This window comes from Lissotriton helveticus, chromosome 10 (assembly GCF_964261635.1).
Source record: "Lissotriton helveticus chromosome 10, aLisHel1.1, whole genome shotgun sequence".
NCBI lineage: Eukaryota > Metazoa > Chordata > Amphibia > Caudata > Salamandridae > Lissotriton > Lissotriton helveticus.
In genome coordinates this window covers 442,439,681-442,459,379 of record NC_136071.1, presented here as the reverse complement: position 1 = coordinate 442,459,379, position 19,699 = coordinate 442,439,681, and the positions used below count along the sequence as shown (strand labels likewise).

The 19,699-nt window shown below is 47.9% G+C and overlaps 1 protein-coding gene across 4 annotated transcripts in view; it reads left to right on the top strand.

The window, feature by feature from the left end:
* Positions 1 to 19,699, top strand: part of LOC144784264 (uncharacterized) — a 115,453-nt gene that overhangs the window by 51,286 nt on the left and 44,468 nt on the right. For all 4 annotated transcript variants that reach the window (XM_078662933.1, XM_078662932.1, XM_078662931.1 and 1 more), the window contains exons 2-3: positions 14,752 to 14,882; positions 18,603 to 18,696. In XM_078662933.1, the coding sequence (XP_078519059.1) occupies positions 14,752 to 14,882; positions 18,603 to 18,696 (225 nt within the window). The remainder of the gene's footprint in view (positions 1 to 14,751; positions 14,883 to 18,602; positions 18,697 to 19,699) is intronic.

The following is a 19,699-nucleotide window of genomic DNA, read 5'->3' as shown; positions in this document are numbered from 1 at the left end:
TCACACTGACTGACTGACTCTCACTTTGACTGACTGACTCTCACTTACTGACTGGCTGACTCACTCACTCACTCTCTCTCACTGACTGACTCTCACTCTCTCTCTCTCACTGACTGACTCTCTCACGGACTGACTCTCTCACTCTCACTGGGTTACTGACTGACTCTCTCACTGACTGACTGACTCTCATTCTCACTGACTGACTCACTCTCATTGACTCTCACTGACTCTCTCGATCTCTCTCACTGACTGACTCTCTCACTTTCACCGATTGACTCACTTGATTGACTCACTCTCACTGACTCTCTCACTGACTGACTGACTCACTCTCACTGACTGACTGACTCTCTCTCACTGACTCTCTCACTCTGACTGACTGACTCTCACTGTTTCTCACTGCCTGACTGACTCACTCTCACTGACTGACTCTCTCACTGACTGACTGACTCACTCACTCACTGACTGACTCTCTCACTGATTGACACTCACTCACTCTCTCTCACTGGCTGACTGACTCTCTCACTCACTGACTCTCTCACTCACTCTCTCACTGGCTGACTGACCCTCTCACTGACTGACTCACTCTCACTGGCTGACTGGCTGATTCCCTCACTCCCACTGACTGACTGACTATCTCACTCTCTCTCGATCTCTCTCACTGACTGACTCTCTCACTCTCACTGACTCCCTCACTCCCACTGACTGACTGACTCTCACTGACTGACTCTCTCACTCTCTGTCGATCTCTCTCTCTCTCTCTCTCTCACTTGACTGACTCTCACTTTCACTGATTGACTCACTCTCACTGACTACTGACTCTCACTCTCTCTCACTAACTGACTCTCTCACTGACTAACTGACTCACTCACTCACTCACACTGACTGACTGACTCTCTCACTCTGACTGACTGACTCTCTTACTCTGACTGGCTGGCACTTTCACTCTGACTGGCTGACTCTCTCAGCCCATGGGACATTGCAGCACCGGCCCCACAAGGAGCTAAGCCTGATTTTTTTTGTCCTCATATATCTTTAAATATGCTTTGAATTCAAGGATGGAAGTTTTCCGCCTATCACAGGTAGCGGGGTATTTTGGGGGGCTTCCGGTCACTCCTTACGGAGAGGTGGAATGTCCTGAGACTCCGGAAGAACTTCCCTTCGGCTTTGTTGTGAGAGGGCCAACCCCAGTCTTGATTCTTGAAAGGTGCTTGCGCTACTAGTATCCCCGATCCTTGGAGTCTATTTACAGCATATTTTGTAATCATTGGACCAGACAACACTAAATAATCTAAACCTGTGCCCCCACCACAAACCAAAAAAACGTGTATAGGATCACCGTGTATCTATATTTCAGACTTTTATCATACCTTAACTAGTGTAAAAAACCCCGACCAGGAAATTTCAAACTAAGTCCCAAAACTCCTCTCCACCCAATTATCCCAGATTTCCCAAATAATAGTTTTCTTTCGCTTTGTACCAGCTTGGTCCAATTTTGCTACTTTTTGGATGGAATGTATCCATTCATCTTCAGTCGGAGGACATGCTAAAATCCACTTAATGCACAATTCTCTTCGTACCAGAAGTATAAGAGTGAAAAACAATGCTCTGTTTTTTTTGTTAAAGAAAACCGAGTTAGATACCTAGGAGCTAAGCATGATGATAAAGTGTAGGAAAGTAGGATCTGCTTCTATGGTTATCCCCACTTTTTGCCTGATGCTAAGCTGTATTTGACTAGTTTGATTGGGATCCTGCTAATCAGGACCCCAGTCTATCTGCTTTCTCTCTAAATTGTGATGTTCAGTACTTAGATACACCCCAGATTGGATACTGGAGTGCCTTTATAAGTACCTAGTATATGGTACCCATGTACCCAGGGCATAGGTACCCCAGAGGTCTCCCCTGGACTGCAGCATGCATTATGCCAACCAAGAGAGAGGCCATTCAAAATGGAACTACAGGCCTGCCATTGCAGACTGTGTAAGTTGGTGCTGGCACTACTTACTCAAGATATAGGTTTCCTATATCTAGGGTGTTAGAAAAGGGATTTCTGGTTGGCTAGGGCATGCACCTAAGCCAGACAGAAACCACCACTCTAGTCGGGGCAAGGGAGTTACACACTGAAGATAACCCATGCTCACCCCCTTGGTAGCTTGGCAAAGCAGTCCGGCTTATCCCCGAGGCAACTTGTAAAGCGTTTACGCAACACACTCAAGCAGCAGCGACACACTAGGCACACCACAAAAGAAACTCCACACAAAGTTATATAAAACATAGCCTTTGTATTATGCATAAAAACACATTAGAACATAATCACATGTATACACTGTGCCACCAGGCACTTGTCGTGTATTTGCATAAATCACCAGACCAAGTGGGCCACTGTCATAATCAGTACAGTGTGAACAGTAACTACTGGCAGGATTGCACACAGCCCACCACCTTTAGGCATAAAGTATCACCAGCAGTGCATCATTTCCATAACACATCATGCCCCTCTTAGGCATAAACATAACTACACAATCTGCCACAATATCCCTGAGAGCCCACTGGTCCTCAACACATGTAGAGCACCAAAGTACCGGCCCCTCTGTTCCCACTCGGCAGTCCCAGTGCCTCTACGCTCACCACTTGCACTGCGTGGTAATCCGGAGTGGTTCCTTCCCACTTAGGGATTACTGACACTACTCCTCTTCCTCAGTGAGGAGTGGGGGCCTCCATTGAGGTTTACTCAGAGATGCCTAAAACACTACAATGATTCAGAAAAGGGGGTGGTGATAAACAGAGTGTCTGAATTAAGCAGACCACTCTTACCCAGTCCAAAGATCAGGGCTTGATCCATCACCGTTATTTAGCTCACTGCCCCATCCCAGCTCAGAACCTGGCTACATGCAAATTAGTCTGTCCCTGGCCCAGTGCATCATGGGAACAGGGCAGACCAAACTACCAAGCCAATTCTTCACCAGAAAGGAGACAAGCTTCCGGGGACCGGTTTCTGCCATTTCAGGCGTCGTCGGCTCGGCTTGCTTGAATCCTGATGGAGCAGTGAGCAAGGGACTCATGTCTGAGTATACCCTTCCACGCTTATGGTGGACAAAATGATTCAGAAAAGGGGGTGGTGATAAACAGAGTGTCTGAATTAAGCAGACCACTCTTACCCAGTCCAAAGATCAGGGCTTGATCCATCACCGTTATTTAGCTCACTGCCCCATCCCAGCTCAGAACCTGGCTACTTGCAAATTAGTCTGTCCCTGGCCCAGTGCATCATGGGAACAGGGCAGACCAAACTACCAAGCCAATTCTTCACCAGAAAGGAGACAAGCTTCCGGGGACCGGTTTCTGCCATTTCAGGCGTCGTCGGCCCGGCTTGCTTGAATCCTGATGGAGCAGTGAGCAAGGGACTCATGTCTGAGTATACCCTTCCACGCTTATGGTGGACAAAATGATTCAGAAAAGGGGGTGGTGATAAACAGAGTGTCTGAATTAAGCAGACCACTCTTACCCAGTCCAAAGATCAGGGCTTGATCCATCACCGTTATTTAGCTCACTGCCCCATCCCAGCTCAGAACCTGGCTACATGCAAATTAGTCTGTCCCTGGCCCAGTGCATCATGGGAACAGGGCAGACCAAACTACCAAGCCAATTCTTCACCAGAAAGGAGACAAGCTTCCGGGGACCGGTTTCTGCCATTTCAGGCGTCGTCGGCCCGGCTTGCTTGAATCCTGATGGAGCAGTGAGCAAGGGACTCATGTCTGAGTATACCCTTCCACGCTTATGGTGGACAAAATGATTCAGAAAAGGGGGTGGTGATAAACAGAGTGTCTGAATTAAGCAGACCACTCTTACCCAGTCCAAAGATCAGGGCTTGATCCATCACCGTTATTTAGCTCACTGCCCCATCCCAGCTCAGAACCTGGCTACATGCAAATTAGTCTGTCCCTGGCCCAGTGCATCATGGGAACAGGGCAGACCAAACTACCAAGCCAATTCTTCACCAGAAAGGAGACAAGCTTCAGGTTTGCCCTGTTCCCATCATGCACTGGGACAGGAACAGACTAATTTGCATATAGCCAAGTTCTGAGCTGGGATGGTGCAGTGAGCTAAAAAACGGTGATGGATCAAGCCCTGATCTTTGGACTGGGTAAGAGTGGTCTGCTTAATTCAGGCACTCTGTTCATCACCACCCCCTTTTCTGAATCATTTTGTCCACCACAAGCGTGGAAGGGTATACTCAGATGTGAGTCCCTTGCTCATTGCACCATCAGGATTCAAGCAAGCCGGGCCGACGACGCCTGAAATGGCAGAAACCGGTCCCCGGAAGCTTGTTTCCTTCCCAGTACAAGAATTGGCTTGGTAGTTTGGTTTGCCCTGTTCCCATCATGCACTGGGACAGGAACAGACTAATTTGCATATAGCCAAGTTCTGAGCTGGGATGGTGCAGTGAGCTAAAAAACGGTGATGATCAAGCCCTGATCTTTGGACTGGGTAAGAGTGGTCTGCTTAATTCAGGCACTCTGTTCATCACCACCCCCCTTTCTGAATTAAAACACTACAATGTCACTGGACACCAGGTAAGCCCGCAGCTGCCCGCAACCATGCGTGCAACTGCGATATGGTCAGAAACGCGTCTGATTCAGATGGGGGAACGGAGACCTCTGTGGCGGTTCCACTCCGTCCCCCAACAATCCTTCACAATGCCCCTGGTATATGAGAGCAAAGGAGGGAGGCAACTGCACGGCGGGAGCCCTCCTCTCCCTAAAGGCTGGTCTCCGCGACTCCTCACTTGCCTGAGGCTCCACTTCTTCTTATGGCCATTCCAGCTACTTCCTCGTGGGGAAACCAAGGCCTGACAGGGTCCGCTGTGGCTGTCTTCCCAGCGGCGCACTCTGTGCTGCATGGCCTCCCTTGTGATCTCAGGGAGGGGGGGTGGGAGACACTGCTTCCTCCTGTTGGGCGTGTGTCAGCTTCCTCCTTCGCGGGGGAGCCCTGCCCACAGTCTGGCTTTCTTTGCATGAATTCGGGTTTGCGGCGCGGCTGCGCTCGCCGATTTTTAAATTAGAGCCAACTCCTCGGGCTCTGCGCGTAAATGATAAAGCGCCCACACTGCGATTCTACAATGCGGACACTCCAGGGTCCCCACGCCTCAGGTATGCAGATGAACAACTGTTTGGGGCTCCAACTGTAAGCCCCCAGAAGCGCTCACCAAACGCTACTGCAACACAAGCCCATGCCAGGGGCCTAAGCACATGGGAACCTTTTCAGCGCTCCAAGCCTAGGTCCAGGGCAATCAAGATAGAGCGCTCAGCCCGGCGCTAGGTCCCCAAAGTCCCACACGGCAGAGCTGTGCTCAGGCAGGCCAGCACGCAGGGCCTCCCGGCAGAGGGCAGCCCCTCCAACCCCCTCAGGCAGCAGCTGGGTCCCACAGCGCTTTTTCCTGGCGGAGTGCTCCTTCAAGTTCTAGTTAGTTCAGAGGCCAGTGAGTTCAACAGACATGGAGTCACAGCCCCAGTGTTTATAGTACTAAGTGTCTTTGTTCTTCCCCCTGGCACAGGGTTCAGTGCCCAGTCCAAACCAGCTCTTGGGGGCACTTCACATATCTTTTCAAGTGCACAACCACCTCTATTGTTAGTGTAAGCCATGGCGGGGCCATCATTGTGGAAGGCAGTCACAGCCCTATTCAAGTTCAGGTGCTACTCCTCCCACCATTCCCAATGCAGATCAGGCCTATTCAGCCTAGCACTGACTCACCCAGACCCTCTGGAGCACTGCACCTCCTCAGCCCATGCCACTGCTGATCCTGAGCTCCTCCGGACTCCAAAGGCTCTGCAACACAGGTTGTGGTTTTCCACAAATCCTGAGGCCTGCCCTGTCCTCTTACCAAGTTTGAGGCCAGTATCCCTCGTGGGGGTTACAATAACTGAACCCCTTTGCACTGCATCAATGTGCATTTGCTAAGGCTTGTTGACTTCATTCTAAGAAGATCTTTGGGCTCCAAGTAACATCAACCTCGAACACCTCCAGTGACCGGAATCTTCAGCCACACCGCATCGTGTGCATTGTGCGCTGCATCTTTTGGTGAGCTGCTTGAGGTCCTCTTGCAACTCCAGTGCATCCGGCCTGTGGGTCTTCTTGAGGGTCATCGTTGTTTCTTTTGGGCTCCTCTGATTGCTCTGAGCTTGCCCTGACTTCCTCTGCTCTTTATGAGTCCCTTGGACCTTGCTGGACTCGGCGGTGCTCCTTCTTCGATTCCTGTGTTGGTTGCATTTGCCAAGGCTTGTTGGTGCTCCCACCAGACACCGACCCTTCAGCACTCGACATTTTTTGTGGGACAGCTCGTGCATGGCTCCTGGTCCTCCTCAGCGTTGCCTGGTCCTCACAGCTGCAGAGTCAAGGTCATCATCTTCCATCCTGCAACACCCGACATTGGGCATTCGTCTTCCAAGACTCCTGGTCACTCCTGAGTGACGTAGACTCTGTCCCCTCTGCTTGCAAGTACCTCTCATCTAGAATCCACCTTTGCATTCCACTGTACACTTTCTCCTTTTGTAACAGCTGTACTTTCCTGAAGTCCTCCATTGGGTTCAAATGTGGTTTCCTACACCACTTCATACATATGCACCCGGCTTCCCTGATGTAGGTAACTTGGGTACAAGGATATCCACGGCTGGGTTGGCTCTTCAACCTTCTGTCTTCCATGGGGTTTCTTCAGGGTCCACTGGAAAGGGTCCTTAATCTTTAAAAATCTAACTGCAACTTACACATAGAGTTGTAAGGAGCACGCGGTAGTGTTCCCACACGCTCTCTGTGGGGTCCCTATCTACTCACCTTGGGTGGTTCCTTGGGTCCCCAGCACTTCGACGTCCTCTCGACCCTGTCTTGACCCAAGTTGTGTTTTTCATACCACTTTCTTAGTATATTGTTTGATATTCCCCCCCCCCCCCCCCCCGGCCCATTGTGTATTTCGTGCTATTTACTGTGTTTCTTTGCTAAAGTATTGTGCGCATTGTGTTTATCTCGGTGTAGGAGATATTTGAACGTACTAGAGAGTATTCTCTAAGAAATACACATTTTTATAAATACTTGGTGTGGTTCTTTTCACTTGATCTATACTATAAGATTGCATTCCTGTAAAACAAGCTGCTTTACACTGCTTCTTGACTAAGCCTGAATGCTGCTCTTCACAGCTACCACTTAAAGAGCTTTCTAAGGTTGTTTAAGACCTCGTAAATCACCATAAGGGTGGTCTGGATTGGTGCAAGGTGCCCACTTGCACAAGTGGACATCAAATATCAGGCCAGCTTCTCAGATGAAGCATGACACCCTTTTGGGTGTGTGAGAGCTATATCTTCTAATAAGGAAGATTCCCCACTTAATATACTTTCCAACCTCACGTTACCTCTCTTCTCCTTAGGAACAGCCACCCTCTGCTTGTGTGTATATTCCAAGATGGAAGCGTGGGAGCTGGACCTTTAACTGCTCCCGGTCCCTCCTCTTTTAATTGATCATACTAGTTAAGCTACATGTACCATGCTCGGGAACGTTTGTTTCAGCCTCATTTTGATGCATGTTTTGAATATGCAGAGAATTGTCTATTTGTTCCATTAAACCAACACTAAATGGGCACTCTACTTGACTTGACAGAGGCACCTCCATATATCACCAACATTGTCTCCTTGGCTGGATTTTGAAAGGTATGGTTTTACATTCTAAAACCAGTTCTGACATTATTCCTGGAAGGGCAGATATATTCACTAACAGCTGGGAGCAATAACATGAGTCAGATACTTTTTCAGTAAACTGTGCGTTAATGATCAGTGTGTTTAACTTGTCCAAGCGGGTATCAATATTTCCTACACAAGTTGCTAGTAATTGTAAAATTACTTTTCGCATCTCTGATTTGTCCGCATGCATTAACGCAGCTTGATCAGTAGTTGTTAGAGATTTTTCCATCGCCTCCCACCAACTTAGTCCGTTTCTAACAAAGTTTTTACCATTGTTATTCTGTGCACTTAAATTGTGCTGTTTTGTTTTCTGTACTTTCTATAGTTTTTCGTGATGAATACATTTTAGGTGTCTAAAGTCCGCAATCGTTTTCTTCTATAATCCTTTTGTGGTACCTACTTTTAGTTTCTGTGGGCAAATGTATTGGGTCATGTTTTGGCGGGTTCGAAGGATCTAGTGCTCCGAGAATCTCCTCAGCCCCAATGTATTGTTCCTCTAATTTTACTGGTAAGACATTAATAACTATACATTTACTTGGAGAATTGCTTGCACCCCTTTATTCTTTGAGTTTAGTTTAGGGGAGTGTAATCATTGACAATTATTGACCATTCCTTTATTTACTGAAATTACCTTTTGGGTGCCCTTCGACCAGGATTATCTAATTTCTTAGAGGCTCTGTCCCAGCCAGCTCGGCTATCTATATTATTAACGTTTTGTGCTGGTAGTGGATAATACCACCCTGAGCATATAAGATACTTTACAGATGTCAAATGCCAGGTGGCTCGAGGGCTAAATTCGTCAATTACCTGCGGCTCCTGAGAACTCCCTCTGAAGAACTTACATTTTATGTATGGAAAGCTGCTGATTCAAAAGTGCATATTAGGCGCAAACTCAAGTGGGACAGCTGGGTTTAAGAAAAGCTTACAGCTCCAGTTTTAATAGTCATTTTGCTGTGCCACGTTTTGTGTGATTGTTATTCACTGGGACTGGCTCAGAGCGTGATTAGACTGAAATTCCTGTGATTGTTTTAGCACACCCAGCATAACACCATGACCTTCATCTTCAAGTTTTTGACACTGACTGGGTGCAAGGTAATTAGACCGAGGCATGGCTTGTGTTCCTCTGTTTGGTCAGATATTCCAAGATGTGTTTCACACCAGTGCATTGTTGCATTTCAACAATTTACACATTCTCCAGCAGCTCGGCTGGATAGGGTAGTGAGAAAGTAGCCCCAGTAGGAGCATATGATACACTACAGACTTAATGCTTTCATTAATTAATTTAAAGGGCTGATGTGCAGGATCGGGGTTATGTAAGTCCCAAAAGACAGAGGACCTTGAACAAACAAATACATTTGAAAATGTTGAATCATAATTAAGAATAATTCCAATAGGCAAAAAGGGAGTTAGATTTCAATTCCGCATCAATGATGGCTAAAATTATATTAAGTCGAGAGAGGTCAAAATATAATAGAATAAGCGATAAACAAATATAGTTCTGTAATTAATTAACTTAAATCTACTCTGTTCCTAAGTCAAAGGAGAGTAATTAGCAAGACCACCAACATGTAGTCTGCCTCCAATAAAAGTGATAAATCAACAGACAATGTAAAATTTCCTAACTATCGTAACAGAAAGTTTACATTTTATTAAGGACGCGGAGGCAAGGATTAGGCTGTAACTTTCTCCATATATTACTCCAGCAGCGTCGTCAACAAACACAATTACAATAAACTACATTTCCCTCGATGCACAGGGAAAGTAGAAACTAAAAAAAATCCAACAACAATGTTCAATCCAGACGCAGGGTGTCGCATAACTTTCCCCGAGGACGCTCTATCCTCTTCTTTCTTCCTGCGACCATATCCAGCAAGATTTCAGATTATTCTTGTTCACTGGTGTCTGTACCTAGGTCAGAAAAAATGGCATAGATGTCAAATCTGTACCAGGGAATCAACACATTCGATTTCAGATGACTGTAACGTTGACACTTGAATGAGGCTCAAAATAACCATCCTACGCAATGAGCATAAAAGAGGTTGTAAACATTTTACTCAGCCCGCACGCCCTCCCCTCCACCGACTACATCCTCCTCGGGGACCTCCACTTCCACCTGGAGAACAACAAGGACCCCAACACCACCGCCCTGCTGGAAAACCTCGCCAACCTCGGACTCAAGCAACTGGTCAACACCCCCACCCACTACGCCGGCCACACGCTTGATCCTGTCTTCTCTTCCAGCAAGTACATCACCTTCAGCCACGCCACCGGACTCCACTGGACCGACCACAGCTGCGTCCACTTCAGCTTCAAAAGATCCACGACCTACCACCACCCGCAACAGGTACCTAACAGGAATTGGAGCAAGATCACCGTAGACCAGCTCACCACCTCCCTCAGCCAGAGCCCACCCGCCAACACAACGGACCCCAACGAAGCAGCCCGCAACTTCACACAGTGGCTGACCGCCTGCGCCGACGACCTCGCGCCACTAAAGAACCCTCCCAGCAGACCCAGAAGCAAGAAGGCATCCTGGTTCACCGACTACCTCAAGGACTCCAAGAAGACCTGCCACACCCTCGAGAAAGCCTGGCTCCTCGACCGGACCACCGACAACATGACTGCCCTCAAACACGCTACCCGCAAGCACCACCAGCTCATCCGCACCACCAAGAAGAAATCCCTGAAGGAACGACTGGACAACAACGCCCACGACAGCAAAGAGCTCTTCACTATCGTCAAGGAGTTCTCCAACCCCAGCACCGGCACCAACGAGATCACTCCGTCTCAAGACCTCTGCGACTCCCTCGCCTCGTTCTTCCACCGCAAGATCGCCGACATCCACAACAGCTTTGGCGCCCCACCCATGCACCCAACCGTCGAACCAACGCCCCCCACCGCCACCCTTCGCACCTGGACCACGGTGACCACCGAAGACACAGCCCGCACGATGAACACCATCCACTCCAGATCACCGACCGACCCCTACCCACACCACGTCTTCAACAAGGCCGACTCCACCATCGCACCCCAACTCCGGAACATCATCAACGCCTCCTTCAACACCGCCACCTTCCCGGAGAGGTGGAAGCACGCCGAGATCAGCGCCCTCCTGAAGAAACCTACAGCGGACCCCACTGATCTCAAAAACTTCCGCCCCATCTCGCTCCTCCCTTTTCCTGCTAAAGTCATCGAGAAGATCGTCAACAGACAGCTGACCGCCTTCCTCGAGACGAACGGATCCCTCGACCCCTCGCAGTCCGGCTTCAGAGCCAACCACAGCACCGAGACCGCCCTCATCGCAGCCACCGACGACATCCGGACCCTGCTCGACAAGGGGGAAACAGTGGCCCTCATCCTCCTGGACATCTCCGCTGCGTTCGACACGGTCTGCCACCGCACCCTAGTCCAGCGCCTCAGCAACATCGGTATCCAAGAGAAGGCACTGGAGTGGATCATCTCGTTCCTCGCCAGAAGAACACAAAGAGTCCGCCTCCCCCCGTTTCGCTCCGAGGCCACCGAAGTCATCTGCGGCGTCCCGCAAGGATCTTCACTCAGCCCCACCCTCTTTAACATCTACATGAAACCTCTTGCAGCCATCGCACGCCAGCACAACCTCAACATCATCTCTTACGCCGACGACACCCAGCTGATCCTCTCCCTCACCAGAGACCCCGACACCTCCAGAACCTGCCTACACGAAGGGATGAAAGACGTCGCCGAGTGGATGAAGGACAGCCGCCTGAAACTGAACTCGGACAAGACGGAAGTCCTCATCCTGGGATCTTCGCCCTCCGCCTGGGACGACTCCTGGTGGCCCCCAGCCCTGGGCACTGCACTCAAGCCAACCGACCACGCACGCAACCTGGGCTTCATCCTGGACCCCTCCCTCTCGATGACCAGACAAGTCAACACCGTCTCCTCATCGTGCTTCAACACCCTGCGTATGCTTCGCAAGATCTTCCGCTGGATCCCGACCGAGACCAGGAAGACTGTCACCCAGGCACTCGTCACCAGCCGACTGGACTACGGAAACGCCCTCTACGCCGGAACCACAGCCAAGCTACAGAAAAGACTCCAGCGCATCCAGAACGCCTCCGCCCGACTCATCCTGGATGTCCCCCGACGCAGCCACATCTCCAGCCACCTGAGGAACCTGCACTGGCTCCCCGTCGACAAGAGGATCACGTTCCGGGTCCTCACCCACGCACACAAGTCTCTCCACGACCTGGGCCCCAAGTACCTCAACGACCGCCTGACCTTCTACACGCCCACCCGCCAGCTACGGTCCACCAGCCTCGCCCTCGCAGCCGGACCACGCATCCGAAGAGCCACCGCCGGAGGAAGATCCTTCTCTTACCTGGCTGCCAAGACTTGGAACTCCCTCCCCATCCACCTTCGGCTGACCCAGGACCATCTCGCCTTCAGGAAACAACTCAAGACCTGGCTGTTCGAGCAGTAGCATACCCCTCCCCCCAAGCGCCTTGAGACCCTCCCGGGTGAGTAGTGCGCTATACAAATGGCATGATTGATTGATTGATTACTCACCACTTGTACTGCGATGTTCTGGGAGGGATTTTAAACTGAACGGGTGGGCTAATCCTTGCCTCCGCGTCCTTAATAGAATTGAAACTTTCCGTTATGATAGAACATTTTTCATTCTATGGCAGGACCGGAGGCTTCGGATTAGGCTAGTTTAAAGCTTGTCCACCACCAAAGATGCCAATGACACAACTGGCTTAAAGTAAAACCTTTTAAAGGTGGAGTCAGAGGACCAGTCTGCGGTGTTCAGGATATCCTCCAGCCATGCCCCCAGGGAAAAAGCCTTTGATGCCATAGCGCCTCGAACCGAATGAGCCCCAAAAAGAGACGTGTCTATCCCTGCCTCCTGCACCGCCCAATGGACCCATCCCAGCTATAAACAATTGTCCGACGCCCTGTGGGCATATGTCCACTGTCTCCACCTCGTAGGCCTTGAGAGCTCTGCCCACACATAGTTTAGGGACATCAGGAAAAGCCGGATAGGACACTGACTTCCAATTACACTTGGTCCTTATAGAGATATTAAAGGTAACTCCCTCTGGAGTGAAAACTCGGCCTGGTGGTCTAACGCTTTTACATCTGAGACTCTGCGGCAGGATATCAAACAAAGAAGGGTTGCTAGTTTTGCCGACATTTGTTTCCTGGACAGGTACTTGTTGGCTGGTCATGATCGGAATAAGTTTAGAACTTTATTAACATCCCAGAGAGTTGAATACCGAGGTTATGGGGCACAGGGAGTCTGATAACCTCAGAAGCTTAAATATGAGCGGGTGCTCACCAATAGGGTGTGCGTCTACTGGGATATGACCCGCTATCGCTGACCGAAAGGTATTGACTGACCTATAAGCCAGGCCCTCCTTTGCCAAAGAAGCTAGGAAATTAAGGACATGGCCAACATCTGTCCCCAACGGATTCACCTGTTGTCGAAGACACCAACTCCCCCATCTAGACCAGGCAGAGGAGTATCGCTTGTTAGTGCTCTCTGCTCAGGACTTCAAGAGTAGCGAGGCAGCGTCTGCTGAAAGGCCCAGCACCTTCCAACGTTGCCTGTAACCCTCCAGGCCATCAGATGAAGACTGCCTGAAAGCAGGAGGTGATGGGGTTTCCTCTGAGCGTCTTTGAGGAGATCATGAAACTGGGGTAGACAGATTGGAAAATCCCAGGAAAGTTCCATCCGAACTGGAAACCAGGCTTGCGACCTCCATATTGGGGTGATCACCACCAAATCCGCCTGCTGCCTCCTCACCTGGGTTGACATCCTCATAATCATTGCGAACGGGGGAAAGGCATAAACCTGCTCCGCATTCCAATCTTGAAGGAATGCATCCACTACTAACGCCTCTGGGTCCGGGCGCCAACTGTAGTACCTTTCCAGTTGGGCTTCCAGCCGAGAGGCAAAGAGGTCTGCCAAGAAAGGGCCCCAGTGGGGCTGGTGTTCTTGAAATACTTTGGGATGGAGTTTCCACAAACTGGTGTCCTTCCAATTGCAGGATCACCAGTCCGCAACCTGAGTGGAGGTTCCCGGTTCCCGTTGCGCTCTCCCCAGGCCCCCCTTGCCTACATAACATTTGGTCTTGTGCTGGAGTATCTGTCATCTCTTGCGGTATTCTTTAACCCTCTTCTCCTCCTTTATCTCAGCGCCCGTCTTTCTCGTTGATCTCCTTGTACTTTCTCACATGCCATCCCCTGTCTCACGTTTCTCACCGGTTCTGTCCCTTTTCACATGCTTTGCCCTGCTACTCCATAACCTGGTTTTCGACCCTGCTATGCCGAGTCTTGTGGTTCAGTGGACGAATGCAACCACTGTAGCGGCCTGTGTTCACCTCATGGTCACAGGTTCAAATATTGGTGGGTCCACTCAGCCTTTCATCCCTCTGAGGACTCCCTCTCCAATCCCTCTCTCTCTCCTCACTCACCTCTCTCCCCTCTCCTCACTCACCCCTCTCCTCACTCTCTCCAGGCCTGACTCTCTCTTCCCCTCTCACCAAGGTATTTAGGAAAGTTTACAATATTGCCATTATACATTATAAATAACTTTTTTATTTCAATATTAATTAACAAAAAAAAGACATTTCTATTAGTAAGATATATACATCTAAGTCACGTAAATACAAAACGTGGCATTACAAATGCTATAAGTGTCACATATGCTGAAGTTAAAAGTATTGGCATTGTAAATCACAAAACATAAATATAAAATTTCATTTACAAAACCAATAGCTCCAACTTTCCTACTGTGAGACCTATTGGCAACGCCAGTGCTTGTTGTATTTGGTCCGTGTTATCAACAATGAAGTCTTTGGAGAGTGTCATCTTTTTTTGCATTCAGTGCTATGATATTTCCTACCGGCTTCCTCATAGGTGTTAAGAAGGACATATGAGCACATATCCCCGTCTCTCTCATGTCTCCCATTGTAGAAGTTACTGAGCAGCAAGAGGGTGGTTATTTTGTCAATTTTCATCCCACATTAACTTGTCCTTTTGTCCCCAGATGTTGCCATTGCGTGGTGGCCTCTATGCCTGCGAAGATGCCAACCTTTGGACAAAAGTCTTTGATATTTATCAGGATGTTATCAAAGTGAAAGCACAGAAGCAGAAGAAGCTCCTTGCTCTGGATCAATGGTAGGTGCCGAACCAATCACTGCGCTTCCTAATTTGATGTGCCCAGAAGATCTAGGAATGGAGATGTCCTTAAGACATGGCCACTGCTAGAGCTGTGGTACTCTTGACTTCCTCCAGTAGTGCCTTCTCAGTGGTAAAGATTGCGACAGTGTGTGCTTCCAGGAGTGCCCTGGGGGTGCTGTAGGGTAAAAGCATTGAGTGTTTCCTCCAGACATTTTTAGGTCGAGCCTAGAGCAGCGCATGCGCTGCTTGCTCGACTTTCAGTAAGGGGCTGCAGAAATCGCTACCAGAGGCTTTTTGCTGTCCTCAAGCTTGCTGTTCACAAGCGCATGCACGCGCGCTTTCTGAACGCTCCTCCGCCTCTTCCCCCGCCGTGTCTCGCCTTAATTGTAAACATATGTGCTTTCCCTTTTGCCGCGGCGGGCACCCGGACCACTTTCGAATCCGGGCTTGTCTTGTTTCATATACCTATCATCAGTGAAAAAGCTTTACAGCTGCCTTTTCTCAGTCATGCTGCATTCGCTTGTTACTAAGTCATGGAACGACTTTGCCACCTAGTGTCACAGTCGCCTAGAGCAGATAGTGGAGGAATTTTTGACTAAGTGTTTTGCGTTCCACTTATATTTCTAACTTTCCATATGTAACCTTTACGATGGTGATTAGAACATACATTTTGACTGCATCCAACTTTCAAAAATCATTTCCGATTCCTTTTTTTTCTGCAACCAGTGGAATCTGCCCACACATTTCTCAGAGACAATAATTTAAGGTAAGCCTCTAGTATTTGTAGCAGCCTTATTGCCACATTTGCTTTTCTTGGGCTTTTTCGGGTTGGGGGTGAGAAGGATGGCATTTTTTTTAACTTGTTACATACCTTTTAGTCAATGCAGCCCTTTTCACATCATATTGAATGAGAGTTACCCAATTTATACATTTTGGACATCTTTTCAAACTCCCATTTTGGTATTGTCTTTTCTTTCTCCGCTTTGTTTTTCAGTGGCTTCAGATGCTTTTAGTATTGTTTGTGGTCCCGATGATGATCTCCTGAGTTATACATTGGGGTCGAAACACTAACATCTGATAAGAGGCATTGTTAGGACAACTGAACCTCAAGTGTGGATCAAAGTCTTGGGGCAGAATAGGCGTTTCACCATTTATTCTCTACATTTTATAGTCCCACTCACAACACCAAAAAAAAAAAAAAAGATACGGATACCCCCCCAAAAAAAATTACAACAAAAAAACGCAGTCTAGTCACTCTTTTTGTGAATGCAGCAACTTTTTCATAGCAGTGTTATTTATGCACCTTTCGTACAATATCTGACTATAATCCAAACGAAAGAATTGCATCACTGGAATATGTTTGTGTCCTTCTTATATGTAATATGTTCACTCTCGGTGGCACAGGTCAATGTGCAACCTTGTGCTCCTGTTCTAAATGGCACTCCTTTTCTCTGAGGCTGAAAGAGAGCATTTGGCAGGGAGGCGTGGCTTGGGCACATATTTAAGCTGCACTCGAGAGCCACCTGTGTGTTTCCGGAAGCTCATTATCCAAGACTTTTTACTTTTCTCTATTTCTATCTCATCAAGTGTCCCCAGAGTACAATGTACTGCAGGCAGCACTAGCTAATAGAATGGATACAGAAAACAAAGTCCATTTAACTTTCACTTGGCACTTCCCGAAAACCAAGTGGCAGTTGTGTTGGAATGGAGTCTTCCTCAATCTAGTTTTATTTGATGCTGGTAGCAAGCCAACCAGAGATTGCTGTGGGAACGCTCCTAATCTGCCAGGTAAAGGTGTAGACCCTCCTGTGTCTCTAACAAGCATTGGCATAGCCAATAGGTCTCGCCTTTGGGACCTTATAAGTGTTTAGCCATGCAACACTTGATGTTTTTGCACCAAGGATATTGTGCTGGATAACTAAACACTTATGAGGTCCCAAAGGCGAGACCTATTGGCTATGCCTATGCTTGTTTACCTCTTCTAGCAGTACAGTGTCAACACTGAAGACCTCCCAACACTATGAAATACCCCGTATGCTTTGTCACTACTGTTCAGCAAAGGCACAATAAACTATACCCCCCACCCCGTATCTGTCAGTGCGAGAACCCTCCAGAAATGTAAATTTCCCCCAAGCCCTGCCTCTTATGAAACCCTTCTTCCCTCCAGATGGATTTATTCATTACCTTAATCATTGCGTTAGCTATGCATGACACATGAGCGTACATAATGCACGGTATTGCGTCTTATTAGCTACCTATGCTAATAACTTTTAGGTATAAGACTGCAGAGCCTAACTGTTTGTTGTGTGCATATTGTCATGTCAACATGATGCAACTAGTGCAGTGCTTTCTTGCTGAAAAGTGCCTTCCCAAATGGCACATAACCATAACAGTAGGATGGATTACAAATGTGGAATTCACTAACGGTTTCAGTGCAGAGTTTTTATGCTGAAGGGTTACAAAGCCATCCTGCTGAGCAGCAGGTGGCTAAGCACCCGAACGCAGTAACTCGTCACTATGCACCGACACACAGCGATGTTTGGCAGTGCCATCGTTGGCTGGCAGCCATCACATTCACACCCAAAATTATGTAAGTCTGTCTACCCTACGAGAGAGAGAGAGATAGTTCTCTTGACTGGGGGGCATGTTCATCACAAGGCAGTACATAATTTGCACCAAAAAAAAAAAGGTTGGGTCCCTCGTAAAGAGGTCACTGCAGCTTGCACCACTTATTGCCGCTGCCGCTGCCAATGACAGTACTGACACAACTACTGCCATCACACACCTACAGGTGTAACAACTGAGACAATTCCAGGCCCCCAAAGCTATAAGAACGGCATTGGCGGCAGTTGTCAGTCCTTTTGAATGCCTAATGGATCAACAAACAACTGTTGTTGTGCTAATCTCTAAATTCGATAAGCAGCGTCACCATGTGGCAGACTGTCTTAAGTGCCAGTGGTGGCAATTAATTTTCAGTGCCAAACCCCGGAACCCACCCACCGGCTCAAATTAAGCACTGCCGCAAGGACATTTCCCGCTGCCCATGTACGTCTGGTTGTACCAAGTTACACGTGGAAGGTGCTACCTAGCTCCGCCGATCTCAGAATAAATGTAGGCTAGCACTTTCAATCATTTTTTATGTTTATACTTTTAATCCTAATTTTGTTTGCATTTCCTAATATTTTCTTTATAATCACAATAATTGATGTCTATATTTTCTACCGTAAGTTAGAGTGTAGTACACGTCCACAAATATAGCTGTCCCCTCTGTGCATACTGGTTTAGCGGTCCGAAACTGGGTAGTCTCTTACTCCCTGTGAATCATCTGGAAGTTCTGTTATCCTCCCACCTCCCCCCTTCCAAATGGGTATAGCTCAGAGGGCGGGGTGTAAAACATTTGCCCATTTTTCCTTTCTCCACAGAGGGATGGCTAGATTCAGAACTGGGGTCTATTGAACTCTAACCTTCCTCCGAAGAAGGTAGGGGAGGGAACTCTTACAGTGCTTTATGGCTCAACTTTGGGAGCGTTTTCCAACAGTGCTATAGATTTCCAGCCATGCCTACTTGCTGCAGCGCCATGTAATCATTCTGCCTACTGTCATTCATTTTCCCCTCGTTACATTAGCAAGGAGGGTAAGGTGTGTGTTTGGAAGGTGTGGATAGGAGTGAGGTAGTATCTTCTCGTAGCCATGGTAACTGTCTGGTTTCCCTTGGTAGGTATCAGAAAGAGCTGCCCGCCTCTGTGCTCTCAAGGACGGACAAACACCTGACGCATGATGAGCTGGTGAAACTAATGGAGTGGAAATTGACTGTGAGTATTTTAGGTTCTCCAGAGCAGCTCCCTGTTTTAATAAAAAATCATTTTAATTTCTGTTATTTTCGTGTTTTGTTTTCTGGACTGTAGTAGATGCAACCTGCATTGATTTACCACATAGAGTGCCCATTGCACAGACCCTTCCCTTCCTTTTCTGCTCGAATGACTGTCATATTTGTAAGTAAATCTGGAGATTGAATAGGACGGTCTGGTACTGAAATGAGTAGACAAATGGCCCGCCTCAGACCCACACTAATCCGGAATTTTTGATGCAGCCATTGAAAAAACGAACAATAGAAAAACTCAACTGGAATGTAACGTAGGTAGAAAATCTCTCCAAGGACCGAAGTTTTAGTTGAACATGGATATATGGCACATGCAATGTATCCCTATGGCAAAGTAGTGACAAGGATTCTGAAAAAAAATTACTGCCTGGAAGGATAGTAAAATATGACACACACTCCACCTTGGTCACATGAATTCAACATTGGGATGTGGTGTTTCAAAATATGGTACATTGATGAACCTTGTACATCCTAACGCCAGCTGGAAAGAAGACTAAAAATGTGTGATGGTGGCAAATTGCCTTATCTCTCTGTGCCTTATATTGTAAATGTGTGTAATTTCTTTTAATCGCTGCATCCTGGTTGGCCTATCCATTAACTTCACTTCCTTCTCATGCCTCAGATTCATATCTTGACTTTATTTTTTCGTCACTTTCTTCCTACATGTTGGTTTCTTTTCTATTTGCCCCTCTTACTGACCATTCTTTTTTTGTTTTTCATGTTTCTGTTCCTTCTCTCCTTTAATGTGTTTCATTTCTTAGTTAAGGCTTCCACTGATATGTGCACTCTACACTTGCTTATCCCCCCTTTAGAGATTCTTTAAACTCTGTTGATTCTTATTAAACCAGCTCTGTTTTCTTCTGAGCCTTACAGCCTGCGTTGGTTCTGTTTTATCGTGTACCTCCATTTACTTCTTATCAGCCACGCCTGCTTTG